This window comes from Lampris incognitus, chromosome 1 (assembly GCF_029633865.1).
Source record: "Lampris incognitus isolate fLamInc1 chromosome 1, fLamInc1.hap2, whole genome shotgun sequence".
Lineage (NCBI taxonomy): Eukaryota > Metazoa > Chordata > Actinopteri > Lampriformes > Lampridae > Lampris > Lampris incognitus.
This window is the reverse complement of record NC_079211.1, coordinates 134,097,393-134,117,459: the sequence shown is the minus strand read 5'-3', so window position 1 is coordinate 134,117,459 and position 20,067 is coordinate 134,097,393. Positions and strand designations below refer to the sequence as shown.

The 20,067-nt window shown below is 44.9% G+C and overlaps 1 protein-coding gene across 1 annotated transcript in view; it reads right to left on the bottom strand.

Annotated features, from left to right (window-relative positions):
* Positions 1-20,067, bottom strand: part of sema4c (sema domain, immunoglobulin domain (Ig), transmembrane domain (TM) and short cytoplasmic domain, (semaphorin) 4C) — a 90,618-nt gene that overhangs the window by 2,189 nt on the left and 68,362 nt on the right. The window contains exons 4-13 of the mRNA XM_056286873.1: positions 19,926-19,988; positions 17,938-18,036; positions 17,408-17,504; positions 16,596-16,715; positions 11,178-11,329; positions 9,133-9,308; positions 5,434-5,578; positions 2,966-3,179; positions 1,423-1,538; positions 124-281 (exon numbers count right to left, since the gene is read on the bottom strand). Of these exons, the coding sequence (XP_056142848.1) occupies positions 124-281; positions 1,423-1,538; positions 2,966-3,179; positions 5,434-5,578; positions 9,133-9,308; positions 11,178-11,329; positions 16,596-16,715; positions 17,408-17,504; positions 17,938-18,036; positions 19,926-19,988 (1,340 nt within the window). The remainder of the gene's footprint in view (positions 1-123; positions 282-1,422; positions 1,539-2,965; positions 3,180-5,433; positions 5,579-9,132; positions 9,309-11,177; positions 11,330-16,595; positions 16,716-17,407; positions 17,505-17,937; positions 18,037-19,925; positions 19,989-20,067) is intronic.

The window sequence follows — 20,067 nt, the reverse complement described above, 5'->3', positions numbered from 1 at the left end:
ACTGGGGTGGTGAGAGGCGAGGTCAGTGGGTATATAAATAAATAAATAAATAAATAAATATACATACGCACACACAAACACATGTAAAGTGAATGTACAAGCACTTATTTGTACCAAACGTACCCGCGGTGTAGGTCAATGCGGACACAGGCCCGGCCCTCGCTGTCCCAGGCACAGTAGGGGTCCCGGGAAAGTAGACAGTCTGGCTGAGACTGATAGCGGCTACAGTTGGCCAAGGGCAACTGGAGAACCTCTGAACGCGAACCAATGTACAAGTACTTCTACAGTGAGATGAAGAGTAAGAACAGGAGGGAAAGAGGTGGTGGTGGTGGTGGGGGGGGGCAAAGAACAGATCCAGTTGTGGGTCCATGCAAAGACAGACAGACCGGAGGGAGTTGGAAAAAAAGGCAGAAAGATAAACAGAAACAGAGGGAGAGAATGACTCAGTGAGGGGTTAGTGGAGATAATGGGATAATCACTCTCAATTACAATAACATTCTGGTTCCTCTCTCCCAATCCGATCAGAGTTGTGCTCTTTTTCGCAAAGCTGGTTATAAAATGGCGGGTCCCAGCTAAGCCGGTATTAATGAGATAACAATTGGCCTTTGGGGGGTGGGGATGGGGCTACCCGGGCAAAAAAAAAAGAAGAAGCATTGATCTGCAGGTGTGCCAGTGGGACAGCAATGGGGACATGATCAGCGCCAGTTAAGGGGCTCATCCGGCAGGGCACGGAGACTGGGAGGAGAACAGGGGCAGAGGTTCTGTTCCCTGCTGCAAAGAATGATTACTGTTATTGTGGTGGGGGCACTGGTTTCAAGGCAGCGCTTGATTTTGAGTTGGGCATTTTTGATAAAAGCATCTGAATGGTGCACACACACACACACACACACACACACACACACACACACACACACACACACACACACACACACACACACACACACACACACACACACACACACACAGCGAGGGTAATCTGTTCACCATGGGAGTGTGATTCGAAGTTTCTGAGATAAAGGGTGTTAAGAGCAAAGGACAAATTTTCGCTGTTGTCACTACATAGAAATAAAAAAGCAATACCATTATAAAATAGCAACAAAGGGAATGCCTGAATTTGTCTAGCGCTTCCCAGGGATGAGACGAGAGCCACAAAAAAAAGAAATAAATAAAGACAAGCTCTGGCAAATCCTCGAGAAAAAAAAAGCCCCGAATTCTCAAATCCTCTTGGCAACTATTTGGTGTGATAAAAGCTTTCGATCTATCATCCCCTTGAAGACAATTCAATGTTAATAACATAAAAAATATGGGGCTTCCTTCATTATCTTCATGACAACAGTAATCTATGAGGCTGTTGTGTGTTAAAGAGGCTTGAAATCTCCAAAACAACCCCAAGAGCTATCTATCCCCTTCCTGTCTTCCTACCTTGTTGTGGGAGACGGTTAGGCTGTCCACAGGCTGGACTGTCTCAAACAGCTGGATTTCTTCTATCACATGGGCCTCTGCCCCAAAGACCACCACTCTCTGAAGCCAGCCCTCCGCTAGAGAGAGAGAGAGAGAGAGAGAGAGAGAGAGAGAGAGCAGAGGAGGAGGGAAGAAAGATCTCTTTCAGTTCGGTCTGACCAAGTCCAGTTTAGTTCAACGCAATAGATGTTTTTTTCAACTTACAGGAGAACCTCTCATAGCACCTGCATAAAGACACAGAACCGAGACACACGCTGGACAAAAATCAGTCAGTGACATCAGCAGCAATAATCTGACCCTATATTTCAATAGATGATGAGGGATGTCACCTGAAGGTATAGATGGTGTGAATTTAGTGTTTGGTGCAGGAGAAGGAGCGCCAGACAGAGGAGGGCATGGATGACATTTTGTGCTCTTTTCATGTAGGGCACTGTGAAAAAGGTAAGATCCCCCATGATGAAAAATGTTTCAGACACAGCTGGTGGGGCTGACCTTGATGTATCTGTGTGTGTGTGTGTGTGTGTGTGTGTGTGTGTGTGTGTGTTGAAGATGTGTGCAGCGGCGTTATGTGCCAAGACATGTTGCTTTGGCCCCATCTTTTGCCCTCAAAACTGTGGATAATATCAAGTCATGGACACTTTGAGGGGCTAACTGTATTGCCCCTGGGAACCTAGAGACCAGGGAATACGCGCACAAACGCACGCACGCACACACACACACGTGTGTGCATGCATGCAGGCGTATCATCACACTCACCTCGTGTGGCATCAGGGATCTGGGTCTGCTAATCCCCCAATCCCATTGCCTGGCATTTTGAAAACACCCTTGACAAGTGCTCCCTCTCTCTCTCTCTCTCCCTCCCTCCCATTCGCGCTCGCTTGGTCTCTTCACATCAGCTGTCGCTGTGCTGCAGCTAATAGCTAATCAAGCCCGCAGCTCAATTGGCACTGTGAGCGTACATCTGCCAAGGGCCCTGTTGAGTTTGTGCTGTGAAGCACGACGTGCGGCGAAGACTGCGACTGGCTGAGGGAATCTATGTGTATCTGTGGGTGCGTGTTCGTGTGTGTGTGCATGTCCGTGTGTGCGTGAGTGCATGTGTATATGTGAGCCCTGAGTGTTGTTTTACTGACAGTTGCCCCGATCTCTCTTTCACTGCAGTAAGATGAATGGTAAGTAGCGCAGTTTCACTCTATATGCATAAGATGGGTAATGGGTTGCATTCAGAAACACATGTCTCTAAATCCACTACCAGATCTGTCTCACCTCTGATGGCAGGGATCAGGACATTGGTGGGGCTGACTGATTTTACATGCATACCTAAAGAGAACGTGTGCAAAAGGGTTCATTAATAGAGTACCTGTAGTCCCTTTACATTCTGCATACTTGCACATCTTCTTTGACGCACACGGGCTGGTGCTGCGCTGAATTCGCTCTATGGAGCTGGATGTTGCCCACCTTTTCAGTGATGTGAAACATGGGTGTTAGTTAGATGTTATAAATGTACCTGTGCCAATGAAAAGCACGTTGTATGGCCGCTGGTCCAGGGAGTTGACATGGTCCACTGCGAGCCGTGTGAAGTTGATGCCCTTGGTGAGCAGCAGGGGGCGCGCCAGAGCCTTCTCCTCCATCAAAGGGTGTTTCTTGGCAAAGTTGAGGGTGGCGTCGGGCAGCTGCAGAGAGCTGTTATAGCCATTCTCCCTATGCCAGTTTGTTATGCACTGCACCGTGAAGAAGAAAAGACCGAGAGAGGGGGAGAAGGAGGGAATGAGAGAGACACACAGAGGGAGAGAGAGACACACACAGAGGGAGAGACAGCGAGTGGGAGGAAAGAGGGAAAGAAGAAAGTGAGGGTGAGAGAGAGAGGGGGAGAGAGAGAGAGAGAGCGCAGAGGAAAGTTGTTAGCTGCAGCTGAGAGAGGCTGGCACGGCTTGTTGGCTCAGACCCATCTCCTCCCCCCATGCTACTCTTTTTCTCTCTCCTTTCATTGCACTTATGTCTCTTCCCCTCCTCTCCCCTCCCCTCCAATCACTATCATATGCCTTCCTTTGCTTTTGTCTTGGATCACTTAGTCAAAACTTTTTTTATTGTTGTGCCAGCTTCGCTGTCATACTGCTCTTGTCTTCTTCTCCCCTCTCATCCATCTCTCCACTCATCTGTCCCCTCTTTCCCTCCTTTTGTTCTCTCAGTGATTTAACAGTAAATAAAAAGAACTCTTGTCAGTGGTTAACAAATGCCAACAACCATCGAGACAAGCAAAAACGCCTTTTTACAATTAACTCTAGTTTATTTCATGAAACAATCCTTTTTCTTCTGCAACTAGACAATGTCTGACATTACAGTTTTAAAAATAAAAACCATTTAAATCCATCACACTAATAGACTTTTTTTTCTCCCACACACGATGATGTACTTCCACTTCGTCTTTGTAAGTTAAAGATCGGCCCATTTGCTCACAATGTTAAAAAGTCAACGTTCTGTCACCTTCGATTCTACTTGTGACCATTGTGATCACTTATTTTGAGTTTCAGTGTAACAGAGTACAGATGTTGTCATTGACAACACCTGTAGTTCTGTTTAGATGACCGCACAATTATGAAAAAGTGATTCGATCAAGGGTTACAAAACGAAAACAACCCTGAGATTACCATTAGCTTTGGTCAGCCAGTTATTGTTTTGAAACCTTTTGATCAAATAATTTTTTTTTACAGTCGCGCAATCATCTTGTATCAGAAACATGAGGATATGTAAATGACAACACCTGCGTTGTGTTATACGCTATGTTGAAATATGAAACACGCGACCACAGACAGAATCAAAGGCAGCAGAGAGTTGGATTTTTAAAGATCCAGTCCAAAGGAAACTACGTTTTCCGATGTCACTGTATTTTCGAACAGAAGGTTGGTTGATGTAAAGTTGCCCCATTAGGACTGCTGTTGCTGTGTAAATTGACTAAAGCCCCCTAAGAACCTGTCCTCCTGTTTTTACAGCACAATTAAACCAAAAACCATTTCAGAAAATCAATCTGTCTCCTGGAATAGATTACATCATTCCATATCCTGATTTGACTGGACGGTCGATGAATTGTCATCATGGGTACGTCAGTTGGGCTGTTTCACAATAGTTGCCAAGCAACATCATGCCAGTTAGCGAGCTAGCTAGCTATCAGTAAAGAGGCTTGTGAACTCGGGGCCACGGCCTCTCTCCGCCTGCTGCCCAATGACTGCTGGAATAGGCGCCAGCATCCCCGTGACCCTGAGAGCAGAACAAAGCGGTTTGGATAATGGATGGATGATGTTTCTGAAGCTGGAAAAAAAAAATCGAGACTCCTAACAGTAATATTCCACGATAAAACTTATCTGACTGAGTTAAACTCATGGGATTGGATCTGTGATTTTATGGACAAATGCGAGAACAGATTTTTACCCTGCTAACACGACGCGGAAGTTTGTTGGCCATGTTTGCGAAAAGGTCTCTTTGCAGGACTGGTTTAGGAGGTAGAGAGGGCCCAGAGTGGTCCAGCTGGTCAACGAGACACAGCTGAGCCCAAAATAACCTCCTCCATTAGAGTCTCACCCTGCAGGCGGGAGAGGAGCTCGCGGGCCGTGCGTGAACTGGAGTTGTGGAGTAACGCTGGTCTGAGAGGGCAATTTACTTTCAAGACACTTGGACATCCTCCCAATAAGGGGAGATATTTTTCCTGGCATTTGAGGTGTCTCTTTCAAATTGAGTCATCTGTTTTGTTTTGCGGTTCCGAATATGCACACCCCAGACAGAAACACGGCTCCTTTCTAATGTGCAAAGCCACTAACAACTGTCACAGCAGTCAAAACCTCTTTTGCTTTTATGGAAATTTGGTATCCCCATAAAGAAGATGAAGAGCTTTATTTGATGACTGATAGAAATAGGAGCTGGTGCCCTCCACAACCGCCCTACCCCGCCTCCACACCCCCGCCTCTCCTCCCGGTGTCTCACCGCTCCTGGCCGCGGGCTGGGGATGTTGCCTGTGTAGCGTCCCCATCTCTGGGATGCCTCCCTGTATTCTTTGTAGGGCCCATCAAACACCTTCTTCACGTCCCCTATCTTGTACTGGCACACCGCTGACACGTCCACATCACCCCTGAAACACGGGAGGAGCACAAGAAGTTAGTGATGAGCAGCAGTAAACGTTTTTGATTTTCTTTCAAGACGATGCAGTTTATGATACCGTGTGTGAAAGGCTCAGTAAGAGAAAGTTGGAATTAAAAAAAGAAATAGATGTGAACAATACCCACATACTGGACCTCGCTATCAGTGACCCGTAGGTTTCACGGTAAAGTGGATGGGGTTGTGGTTTTAAAGATTCGGTTCGCAGATACGCCCTTTATACAAGGCCTAAATTGAGTTGAGAATGAGAACATAATCCTGGGTTTAGTAAGCTGCAGCAGCTCATGGAGCAGATTCCTATCCCCTGCTACTGGAGCATGACCCAGCTGGACGTTCTTGTAATACACTTCCTAGACAGGATCTGGAACGAAGTAGTTCGCGCTGTGATTGCGTTTCATTTTAAAGTAAGGCTAAGCATGTAGAGTATTAATTTTTTTCAGCCCAGGACACTAATTGGGAACAAAATTTGGCTTGGCATTTGCAACCCAGGCTCATTAAATCAAACCAGCTCTCCAGCTTGTCACCACACAGCTGCCTTTATTTAGAGAGGCGAAGCTATTGACACAAACACTGATATTAAGTGACGGTTGTATGTAATGGGGTTTTATACACACACACACACACACACATATATATATATATACACACACTTTTTTTTTTGTAAGGGGTCAAATTTGTTAACACTGTTATGCAATAAAAAATGATAAGAAAATGGTTTGAGAAAGTTGCCTTACTGTTATTTTCCATGGATTAATGAGTGTGCATATAAGTGCTTCTGCCTGCAGGTGTCAGCCAGGAGCCCACTGAGTTCAAGTATATCTAAGGCTATAATTAACATGTCACCCCCACGGATGATGTAGTGACCCCGGAGCTTAATCTGTGACGGTCGAGGCAGGAGTTATAACCCGCTCCTCTTTACCAATGTGGAGGATGATAACTGTGGAGGAGGAGGCTTTGACCTCATTGGGTGAATCACTGTGGTTTTGTAGATGCGAAGCGCACCATTCCCCCAAGTTTTCAACCCGGGGGATGAAAATGTTGGGTTTGAAGAGATCCATTGCTCAGATAAAATGTCTTTAACCTTGTGAGTATGGGTCCAAAGGACGTGGAGTTATGGATGTTCAAATATAAACGAAATTAGGTCATCATTTACTTTATGTCCAGTGGGAACGTTGTGACAAAATGCTATGATTTAGTTTTTTTTGCTTTCATATTCAAGCCGACGTTAAATAATGCAAGCATGGGTAAAATCTGTACGGTCAAAGAAACATTGGTGCTTTGTAATCCTAGTTTAGGATACTTATGTCAAACTTCTTTCAGCTGGGCACAGTGTTTTTTCTTCTTCTCCCCAATTGTACTTGGCCAAATACCCCACTCTTCCGAGCTGTCCCGGTTGCTGCTCCCCCCCCCCCCCCTCTGCTGATCCGGGGAGGGCTGCAGACTACCACATGCCTCCTCCGATACATGTGGAGTCACCAGCCGCTTCTTTTCACCTGACAGTGAGGAATTTCTCCAGGGGGATGTAGCGTGTGGGAGGATCAAGCTATTCCCCCCAGTTCCCCCTTCCCCCTGAACAGGCGCCCTGACCGACTGACCAGAGGAGGCGCTAGTGCAGCGAGCAGGACACATACCCACATCCCGCTTCCCACCTGCAGACACGGCCATTTGTATCTGTAGGGATGCCCGACCAAGCCAGAGTAACACGGGAATTCGAACCGGCGATCCCCATGTTGGTAGTCAACGGAATAGACCTCTCCATGCCACCCGGACGCCCCCGGGCATAACGTGTTTTAATGTTGTTATTGTCAAGATAATACTGGAACATTCATGAGCAAGAGTGTTGCCATCTTTTTACCATAAAGCACTTCAGATCAAGAAAGAAAAGCTCACATATGTTATTCAAACGTTTTCCTGTGTCGTGTGAAAAAGTGCTTTTGCAGGATGGGACAGTGCCATGCAGCGAGAACACAAGTTTTATCGCACGGCAGTCAATCAGGGGGATGGCAATGATGTCTAATGATGTTCAAAACCGAGTCTACCAGACAGCTTATGGGGTTGCACGTCAAGACATTCCCATATTGTCCAATTATCTCCACCCTGTGTGTATCAAAGCCAAAGTGCGTTAAGGGGTCCCCAGAGGGTCGTAAAAACAGAGATCCTACTTTTTTTGTCCCAACACCATGAAACTCTGAATATAGTAATACATTAAGAGTTCCCTTTGTGATACGATATCTTACTGAAGAGCACAAAAGGCTCGGATGAGAGGGCAGGGCTCCGAGACACAGTGACCTCCCAACGTTCCTCTGCCTAACTTCCTCCCACCAAGCTGAGCGGTGCCACAGACAGCGCTGGATGTTCCTGCCTGGCGAGCGCCTCACCGCCCCGCTGCTCATACCTGACATCTAACACGTCCAACCTGAGGCTAGCACGAAAGATTCTCTGCATAAAGACAAACGGGGCTCTTGCCTATTTTCAAACTTAAAATCTCCAGTCTTCCAAATATCGTCCTCCAGACTTGTACTTTCCCCAAACAGCTACAGTGAACATAAATTATTTGCTATTATTGGCAAATGGGCTCTGTGGTGTCACTTGTGCCATAAGCGGGTTTAATTAACTAAAGTTGCAGCGTTATCTATAGTTAGCTCTTTATAGATTGATTAAGAAAGGTGTTTTACAAATAGATGTATTATTATTATCATTATTATTACTACTACTACTACAAGTGCTAGGCATTTACACTCATTAGACAAATGATTCAATCAGGAAACTATAAGAGCACATTAAGGATAATGTTCATTTTTCTCTAACTTGAATTACATGCAAGTGTTGTGCTGGTTCACTTTTGGCTATGGCTCTGAGAAAGGCCGTAACAATACAAAGAAATCTTTTCAGCCAACCTGTCTTATGAGCAAATGAACTGATAAAGTCTATCTCAACTTTGACAGAAATTAATTGTGCAATTTACAGCTTCATTTAGCAGACGCATTTATCTAAAGCGGCATACATTTGAGCGGTAGCTGGTGTGTATAGAATTAGGAGTCTAAGCCACAGACTCTGCTGGAGACTCGTCCCAGCTGGGGTTTGAACACCTGATCTCTAGCAGGAAAGCCGGTGTTCTTACCTACTGAGCTATCTAGGTGTCCAGTTTCCAGCTGTGCAATGAAACAGTAACTTGCAATTCTCAGTTAGCATGGAAAAGTTAGCTTGTTGAGCTTCAAAATTTGCCCTGCTGTTGGATCAGCGCCTCTGTAGTCCACTTTCTATTGAGTCTAAGGAAGTTCACCTTCCAAGGCCATGTACATTGACCAATCCCCATATTCATTGTGAAAATACTGACAGCTTTTCAAGGTAACTGATTTAAACCTAGATCTGGGAAAAAATTTTTTTTTCCCTGTACACAATTAATAACACTTCTCAGGTCATTTCCAAACCTTTTCAGATCTGGAAATGTAGAACAACATTATCAATTCTTTTCCACACCCTGGCTGTAGCCCTAACCCTACGAAGCCTGGAGAAAGGCCCACTCACCACTGGGCATGGAAGATGCCATAAAAGGTGGTGCTGTGCCATTCCTGCCCGGGCAGCGTGAAGACGGCCCTCAGGTTGTTGAAGATGACATGACGCTCGGGGAGGGAGCACACCAGACGCGCCTTCTGGAAGGTGGTCCACTTTTTTTGGAGAGTCCTGGTTCCCCCCAGGTCACCCTAGGAGCCCAGAGACAGAGAGCGGTTGTTACAGTGAGCGTGTGCAACATGTATTAAGGTGCACAAATCCCTGCAGCTGCAGAGACATGTATGTAATTATACCCATGTGTGTGTTTCACATCAAACATTTTTCCCCCTTTTTTCTCCCCAATTGTACTTGGCCAATTACCCTATTTTCCAAGCCGTCCCGGTCGCTGCTCCACCCCCTCTGCTGATCCGCGGAGGGCTGCAGACTACCACATGCCTCCTCTGATACATGTGGAGTTGCTCGCCGTTTCTTTTCACCTGACAGTGAGGAGTTTCACCAGGGGGACATAGCGTGTGTGAGGATCACGCTATCCCCCCCCCGTCCTCCCAAACAGGCACCCCAATTGACCAGAGGAGGTGCTAGTGCAGCAATCAGGACACATACCCACATCTAGCTTCCCACCCACAGACACGGCCAATTGTGTCTGTAGGGATGCCCGACCAAGCCGGATGTAATACGGGGATTCGAACCGCCGATCCCTGTGTTGGTAGGCAGCAGAATAGACTGCTACGCTACCTAGACACCCCCATTGCCCACTGAACCGTCTGTCATTAATTCAGGACAAGTCTGAGCTGTGTGTTTGGTATGCCAGCTGTGCACATGTACCAGTTCACTATGTTGGGAATAAGTGTGTGACGGTATATGGGTATGACGGTATACCATGACATTAAAATATGAAATAATACTATCATAAAATGAACATAATGATGTGCAAATCACATGGCAAAAGCTTTGTCATGTACTGAAAAAGAACAGAAAAAATTCAACCGTTACTGTAGTAAAACATCTAAATAACCCACATGAAATAATATAATAACATAATGCAATGCGGTTGCACACATTCAAACAGTTCCCTCATGTTTCTCAAGGGATTTTGTGATTATCATTTTCCATTATTAATTGAGAGTTAGCTCACACATTGTGTTGCCTACATAAATGGTTATTCATTTACCCATGAGAGGGAAAAAAGGTATTGGTGTGCACATCCAGCCCCATGAAGGCTCAGGCGCAGGATAAAAATCACAATGAAGAATAAAGAGAGTACCCGTACACTGAAAAATAAACCTCATAAATGCTTAATATAAATACTTATTTAATGCAACGTTCCGGTCACAGACCTTGAAGACGCCTGAAGAAAAGTTGCTGAAATGTTGCATTAAGGAGTATTTGGGAGCTTTATTTTTGTCAATGCAGAGACCCTCTGTTGATTTAAACATAAAATTACGAGGAGTGAGCTATTTTCAGTTGCATTTCCTTGTTTAGTTTTTCAAACAAAAGAGTGTACATGCCTGCAAGGAGACGTACATTAAACAGATAGAGTTGGTGATTTTGAGTGATTTTTTGATATTTTTTTTTTTGGGCCCTCGAACTTATACCGTGATACACTGAAAATTGCAATATTGATTATGATAGTAGGATTATTATGTTACCGTCTCATTCCTAGTGAGGACTATTGATTGCAGACTATGTGTGTGTGTGTGTGTGTGTGTGTGTGTGTGTGTGTGTGTGTGTGTGTGTGTGTGTGTGTGTGTGTGTGTGTGTGTGTGTGTGTGTGTGTGTGTGTGTGTGTGTGTTTTGGGGACAGACAACTGAGAAACAAGGGAACTTGCATCGTGGGTCTGAGGCTAGATTCAAACCTGAGATATTGCAGTTTTCTCTGACACTATATTTTATCAGCAGTACTGCCTGAGCCAAAACGATGCCCCCGTGCAAGGATGACTTCTCACAACACAACTGTCCTTGCACCACACTGAACCTCTGTCTCTCAAATCCCTTTGCTGAATTTTGTTAGTGTGTTATGTACATAAGATGGTGACAAAGCGGCAATAACCGTGGCTTACCTTGCAGACACGGGCCACCCGGGCCACAGTGACATCTGAGTCACATTCTAGCTCGACGGCCCTCTCGCTGAAGAAGAAATAGATCTTGTCATCGTCTCCCTCCGTACTGCCGCTGCTCTCCCTCACTAAGGCTGAGCCCACAAAGTCAGGCTCTGGATGAACACACACACACACATACACACACACACATGAGATGCTGGTCGTTGGCCCTGCTAGACAAAGACACTAATTTGATCAAGTAACAATAACGACTGACAACTCTGTCATTTCATGAAGTGCGGCAGCCAAAAATCTTGGTGTTACGTTTGATCCCAACCTTTCCTCTGATAAGCACATTAAAGAAATAATAATAATAATCATTACATTTATGTAGCGCGTTTCTAGATACCCAAAGCACTTCACGTTGAAGGGGGTAACTCACTTCAACCACCACCTATGTGTAGCACCACCTGGGTGATGCACGGCAGCCATTTTGCACCAGAACGCACACCACACATCAGCTTGAGGTGCAGAGGGAGGAATCATTGAGCCAGTTACATGGGGGGATGATTAGGTGGTCAGATGGAGAGAGCCAGGGTGGGAATTTTGCAAAGACACCGGGGAACCCCCTACTCTTTGTGATAAGTGCCATGGGATCTTTAATGACCACAGTGAGTCAGGACCTCGGTTTAATGTCTCATCTGAAGGACGGCATCTCCTACAGCACAGTGTCCCCGGCACTGCACTGGGGCATTGGGTTTTGATATTTGTTGTTTTTATTAGAACCACGGGGAAGACTGCCCCCTACTGGCCCACCAACCACTTCCAGTAGCAACTCAGTTTTCCCAAGAGGTCTCCCATCCAAGTACTAACCAAACCCATACCGGCTTAGTTTCCGTCATTCGGTAGAGCCAGGGTACATGGTGGTACGGCTGCCCGCATGTGATCACCAAGACTGCCTTTTTTCACTTGCGTAACATAGCTAAAATTCGGTCTTTCTTGTCCATGGCTGACGCAGAGACTCTAACATATGCATTTGTTTCATCCAGACTGGATTACTGTAATGTTCTGTTTTCAGGTCTGCCACATGCTAGTACTAAAAGTCTTTAGATGGTTCAGAATGCTGCAGCTAGAATCCTAACTAAAACTAGAACATTTGACCATATTACACCAATTCTAGCCTCCCTTTATTGGTTTCCTATCCATGTTAGATCAGAATACAAGGTGCTTCTGCTGACTTATATAATCCTAAATGGACTTGCCCCGTCTTACCTGTCTGGTCTCCTTAAACCGTACAGTCCACCTCGAGTAATCCACTCTCAAAATACAGGGCTCCTGTTGGGTACACACACCGGCTACCGGCTGACTTCTTTTTAACAAAAGAAGTCAGCTAGTGGCAGGGCCTTTTCCTATCGGGACCTGTTCTTGTGGAATAACCTGCCTGCTGCTGTCAGACAATCAGTCTGTTGAGTCCTTTAAATCCAAACTTAAAACTCATCTTCTTACCTTAGCTTACATTAAGTTGCCTTTAAGTTGAGTGCTTCACAACCTGTACTGCACGGCGGGTCGGTTTCTGTCACAATGAATTTACCAACCACTGCTCTGCCGATAAGATTATAGCATATAGATTATTGACTATTGCAACTGTTCTCTTCTCCCATGTCTTTTCTCTCTCTCTGAATGATGTCTTCTGCTTTCTCTTCTTCTGTGTATGTGAATGGTGTGATGTGATTCTCCCCTCTGTACATGTGTAGTCTGTCCTCCTGTCAGGTCTACATGGTGATGCTGGTCGCATGGCTCAGGTCCTAGGTTGCTCCGGTGGCATCTGGACACTGCTTGGCATCCTCATCATCATATTCTTCATACAGCATTATATATACCATACATTTACCATTACAATTCGGTTATCATCTTTCAATGCTGTATATTGTAAATTGTGTTTTATTCTGTACACACAACATCTATTGCACATTATCCGTCTTGGGAGAGAGATCCCTCCTCTGTTGCTCTCCCTGATGTTTCTTCCTATTTTGTCTCACTGTTAAAGGTTTTCTTATGGAGGTGTTCCTTATCCGATGTGAAGGTCTAAGGACAGGATGTTGTGTTGCCGTAAAGACCCCTGAACTGAGGCAAACTTGTAATTTGTGATATTGGGCTATACAAATAAAATTGACTTGACAGCAGACAAGATATACCACATACAGGGACACTGGGGTGAATCTCACACACACACACACGCACACACGCACACACACACGCACACACACACACACACACACACGCACACACACACACACGCACACACACACACGCACACACACACACACACACACACACACACACACACACACACACACACACACACACACACAGAAAGGAGAGCGAGAGGAGAAAACTCCAGTTTCCACCTCCATCTTGTCTTACTAAGAACTTTTCACCTCTTCAAAACCACCTGACACCTTCACTCATTTCTCTCTAACCCTTTCTCACTACCCCTCTCTCATACGCTGTCACTCTCCTCCTCTCATGTGTTTTCCTGGGTATTACAAGCTCTCATCCTTTACCTCTCTCGCTCACTCTCTCTAGCTTTCACCAGTTTTCTCTCCCACTCAGGCCCTCCCTATTAGCAGTCCTCATGTCCATCACTTCAGCCCTCCATCCTCCATCTACCCATCTGTCTCTCCCTATCACACGCTCTCTCTCTCTCTCCTTCTCAGGCTCGGTCTGGCCTTCGGTATTAGCAGTCCTCATTTGTGTCTTCTTTTATAACTTAGTCATCTCTTATCCCCCATCTCTCTCTCTCTCTCTCTCTCTCTCTCTCTCTCTCTCTCTCTCTCTCTCTCTCTCTCTCTCTCATATAGCCTTCTATTAGCCCTTCTCTTTCCATCCCCTCAGCTCCCTGTTCCCATCTATCCCTATTCTTAAATTGCGTTTCATTCACCACTCTCATTTTTGCTTTTCTATCTCACATTTCGCTTCTTCGCTACATTTTTCTCTCTTCTTTCTCTCATCTTTGGGGGCTGCAGAGACCAGTCACTCCCCCGTTCCAATTCCTCCTCCTCCTTCTCTTCCTTCTTTTCTGGCTATTTGTGTCTATCTGCGTCTCATTTGCGTCATTTCCTGCTTAGTTATACTCAATTATGACTGTCTCCTATCTCATCAACTCCATCCTCCAGTCTTCTCTTCGCTTAATGTCAGTCTCTCCTTCCAGCAGCACTACGGAGACTAGACAGACACTTTTCCTCGCTCTTGAAACAAGGGATGTTTCAATAGAAACCTACATGTGTTTACCACGGGTCAACAAAAAAATTGCAATGCTTTTAAAACACCCAGCATTTAGTGACACACTGAAAATTCATGTGCCAAATCCTTTCAGCCAGGTTTTACCAAGTAGTGGGAGTAATACTAGTGAATGAAAAACTCCGGTATTTAAAAAAAAAATTTTTTTAATATAAATTTATTTCTGATTTTTCCCTTTTTTCTCCCAATTTAGTGGCCAATTGATCCCTATTTTAATTCAAACACCCACCCTCGTACTGCATGCGTTCGCCAACTGCATCTCTCCGGTCGGCAGTCTCGAAGGAGACGCCTCCCCACTTTCGTGACAAGGCGACTCCAGGCCGAACCACTGTTTTTTCCAACACACACAGAGACGCATTCACGTGACGAACACAAGCCGACTCCGCCCCCCTCCCGAAGACAGCGTTGCCAATGATTGCTGCTTCATCGAGTCCGGCCATAGTCGGATCTGACGAGACCGGGGCGCAAACCCCAGTCCCCAGTGGGCGACTGCATCGACACAAAGCCGATGCTTAGACCGCTACACCACCGCGGACCCAACTCCGGTATTTTTTAACCAGAGCCTTTAGAAGTCAAACTGAGCAATGGGTTAAACTGATTCAGTGGTCAGCAAGCTAACATTAGCACCAAAAAACTATGTAATCCTTCAAAGCAATGATGCTCGCCAAATACTACTACTACTACTACTACTACAAATAACGTCCACTAAAAGAGCTCTGTTTTGACATGAATGGGCTCGATATGTTAGGAGAGGTGTCTGAAAACACCTTCCATTAGCTTTGTAGTCAAGACCACCCCAGACAAGACCAAGTTCAGACCAAGGCTGTAGGACAGCGAGTTCGAATCAAGTCCAAGTCCTTTAGGTAGCGAGTCTGACTCCAGACCAATGGGGTCAAAACCTTTGTAAAGACTGACACTAGGACAGCACTAATCCAATTAGACACAATTTTCCTTCGTTATTTTTCACACAACTCTCTCACACTTCTACTTTTGTCTTCCTGCAACAACTCATGCCTTGCGGGATTACAGTACGAGACTTCTGATCCAGGTTAGAAATGAATTGATATCTAAATAGTGATATATATCCGTACAAGGGTATCTACTTATATCTATCTACCTCTCTCTCTTTCACCCTAGAATGGACTGAAGCTCTGTCTGGGGGTTGATCGTGCGTTGTGCCCAATGCATGCTGGGATAGCATCACCCACTGCAACCTTGACCAGAACAACTGGGTATAGAAAATGGATGGAGGAATAAAGATTGCGGCTAAGGCTCTTTAAACTCATCTCATTAACATCCTGAACCTGTTAGTGCCAAAAAATAGCTCTTTTAGTGGATGTAATTTGGCGAGCGCTGCTGCTCCGAAGGATTATATTCCTAACGCTGACGTTAGCTCAATCAATACTGAATCAATCTGAAATATTCTGCTGCACATCACTCAGCTCAACTCCTAATGATAGGGAAATAGTCGTGGGTTAAAAAAATACCAGGGCTTTCCTTTAAGATTGGTTCACTTCTCTCTTGAGCATTTTTTTTGTGGATTTTTCTCCCTTTTTCTCCCCAATTGTCAATTGTACGCATCCAATTACCCCACTCTTCCAAGCCGTCCCAGTCGCTGCTCCACCCCCTCTGCTGATCCGGGGAGGGCTGCAGACTACCACATGCCTCCTCCGATACATGTGAGCCGCTTCTTTTCACCTGACAGTGACGAGTTTTGCCAGGGGAACGTAGCGCATGGGAGGATCACTCTACCCCCCTAGTTCCCCCTCCGCCCCGAACAGGCGCCCCGACCAACGAGAGGAGGCGCTAGTGCAGCGACCAGGACACATACTCACATCTGGCTTCCCAACCACAAGACACGGCCAATTGTGTCTGTAGGGATGTCCAACCAAGCCGGAGGTAACACGGGGATTCGAACTGGTGATCCCTGTGTTGGTAGGCAACGGAATAGACCTCTACGCTACCTGGATGCCCTCTCTTGAACATTTAATCCAATCCTCCCATACTATATACTGTACCCCTCTCTATGTTCCCTTTTTCTCAGCTTGTCCCTACCCCCCCGCTCCCCCAACCCTTTTTGGCCCTGATCCCGCCGTTCAGCCCTCATTCCCCTTCCCCCTCGCTTTCTCTCCCCCTCACCATTGAGCCAGGCAGGTAGGTATTCACTCTTCATGCTATAGTGCTGCTGGCCCAAGTTCCTCAGAATGACGGGCTCTGTACCAAGGAAGTTGTTGAGTGTGGCGGAGTACAGCTCCTTATCTGGAGGAACACAAGGACAAATAAATAGATAAATAAATAACGAAATAATCATAAATTAAACAGCGAAAGAAACTAAAGGTCTGAGTATTTCTGTGGTTGGCAGAAAACTGTTTTCCCTCGATTTAAATTTTTATCTCCAAAAATTCATCTAAAATTGGAAGGTGGTTTGATCTTTTATGAGCACAGTGAGTTTTTTGACCTTGAGGTTCATGAAACCAATTCAAAACCCACCAGTGCATGGTTACTGATTTGGAGAAAAAAAAGTTGGCCCTGTGTTTGTGCAGCACCATGGACTGTTAAATACTTGAGAAGATTTTTGCATCCCTAAACCTCAGTGTGGATATTCCTTTTGCTTATCAGTGTGCAAGCATTTTTCCAATGGTCATCTTATATGCATTCAGCTCATGTACCTGTTTAAGGACCTAATCTTTTTGGACTGTTTGACAAGAGTGCCAACTATTTTCCCATTTTTTTCATATTCTTATGTCTTCATCATTTGTTCTCATGTAAAGTGCAATGCATTTTATTTTTATGTATGAAATGTGTCATAGACATTACTGATTTACATAAATAATAATAAACTAAATTCCATAGAGTTTACATGCATGAAAAAATGAATTCATGCTGATAGTGTGGCATGTTAAACACATGCACACGCACACACGCACACACACACACACACACACACTCACCAACTATCAAGCCTGTGTGTCCCTTAGCAGGGTCATACGGACACTTGCCCTTCCCATCCTCCAAGGCAGCAGAGTTGAGGGTGAAATAGTCGGCATTCTGTACACACACACACACACACACACACACACACACACACACAAGGAAGGACACAGGTGGTTAGTGGTCAGTATGTGTGATGACACAGCTGCAGGCTCTATCTGTCCATGATGAACATAGCCTCAACACTTGCCAAGTTGTCCTATCCCGTCACTGTCATTTACGCAAACACACACACACTCACACATGACTATTACACACAAACACATATGCATAATCACACAGACTTGTTTCTCTTCACCATCATTTTCATTTTGCTACACAGCATTGTTAGCCTGGGGAAAGATGGCTGACACCTTAATGTGACACCTGTCAGTACTTGCTAGGAATGATGCGAGAGAGAGAGAAAAAGCAAAGGTGAGAGAGACAAAGAGAGAGAGAGAGAGAGCGAGGGTGACATAAAGGACAGAAAGAGCAACACACACACACTCACCACATAGGTGCATTTAGGCTGGAAGGCGTAGGTACCACAGGTATAGAGGTGGGTGTGGTTGTAGCTCTGCAGGAAGCGGATGTAGTTGAAACACTCGGTCTGCAGGGGAGATTGAGAAAATGTTGCTGCTATTCCTAAAGGGGTGTTTAAGCCTTAATGAGCTCCTGTCCAACATAAAGATTCTCCCTATGGACTTGAGTTTATTAGGAACGCGTATAATGCTGTGCTTTGTGATTTCCTGTGCAACTGCAGTCACATGAAATACACCTCAAGTGCCTGACAATCTATTTTTACAGTTTCTTCAGTGAGCTACAAGGCTGTGTTTATCCTTTATTATCCTTTATCTACATGATTTCAGTAAACTCTAATTAGCATAAGAGTTCAGTGAACAGCAGATGACATCACAGGGTAATCACTGGCAAAACGCTGAGGAACAGATATAAAACAACATTGTGCACAATTGTTTGGTTTCACTGACGAATGAATATGTGTGTAACAGTATGTACATTTGCTTTTTTGTTGAAGCGTTTGCTCCACAGTAACAAAGATCATTGTGTCCAAATCAACTGGATAACAAATGCTCAGAAATGATGTGCGATGGATAAAAATGAAAAAACAGTCCAATTCGTCATTCAACAGAAACCAAATCAGAGATGAGGGGTAAGACGGAAACTACTGCAAAGCAATTTGTTTGGTGACGGGGAAGATGTAACGTTAATAATAAAATGGGACTCTCGAATATTTCCACTATTGCAATAGATTTCTATCTTTTGCCAGTTGATTATCTTTGATGCTTCTCTCTGGTTGGTCCACCAGAGAGGAAGTTCCCCCTTATCCTCTGGTGGACCAAGCACTGCTGAATGAAGCAAAATGCATCAGTTCCACTCATGGTTCATAGGCACAACTGGAAGTTTATTCACAGAAATTGCTTGTACCAACACCGTTTTTTAAGCACGATCTGATATCGCCGTGTTGGTGTTGTTCCCACGACACTCTCTCACTCAACTTCTCTCTTTCAACATTTCAAATCCCATCTCAAAACGCACTTTTTCAAACTGGAATATTCAGTCTGATCCACACTTCACCGAGTTTTGTGCAGATGATGATTTTATACTTATTTGTTGGATGGGCTCCAGCATCCCCACGACCCCGGTTGGGGTAAGCGGCTTGGATAATGGATGGACAGATGTCTACCCCGCTTTGTTTTGATTTCATGCTGTCTGATACAGTGCTGCTTGTTTTTAACTGTGTTCTGCAAGGTGTTACTGAGTGCTCTGAAAGGTGCCCACAAATAAAATGTATAATTAATGTTGCTCCGGGACCATTATTGCAACAAACCAATCACATTGTTGTGGTGTTGTACCTTTGCGACAAGACCACAAAAATACCAGAGTTAACCTAACATAACCTCAACCTAATCCTAACCTTAACCTAACACTTACCCTAACCTTAACTGATAGTTAACCTTAACCAATATCTAATCTTAACCGATAGCTAACTTTAACCTAACCGATAGTTAACCTTAACTGATAGCTAACCTTAACCTTAACTGATAGCGAACCTTAACCTTAACTGATAGTTAACCTTAACGATATCTAATCTTAACCGAGAGCTAACCTTAACCTAACTGATAGCTAACCCACAAACTAATCCCAAAATCATCTTTTTCCCCCGAGTCGCAAAGGTATGACATCACAACAACGTAACTGGTCCGTTGCAACGATGGTCCTGGGCCACATAATTATGATGTCGTACAACAACACCAACACTGCAATATTAGATACACTGTTTTTTAAAATGTGAATGCTTCCACGAATCGAGAAGCTGAATCAATCATATTGTTTTGTCATAGTTGGTGATATATCGTAATGAAACAGACATTTGTTTAAAATATATATAAAAGCTTGAGATTATCACTTTAAAAGTGAACTATTGCCACCCCAGTTCAACCAGGACTAGAAGCCAGGGCTCCATCTAGAGCTCTCTACCTGGTTATTCTTCCCCTTGGCAGCACACTCTCTCTTTTTGTCCTGGGGGGCTGGCCAGTCAATCTGAGAGAGAGAGAGAGAGAGAGAGAGAGAGAGAGAGAGAGAGAGAGAGAGAGAGAGAGAGAGAGAGAGAGAGAGAGAG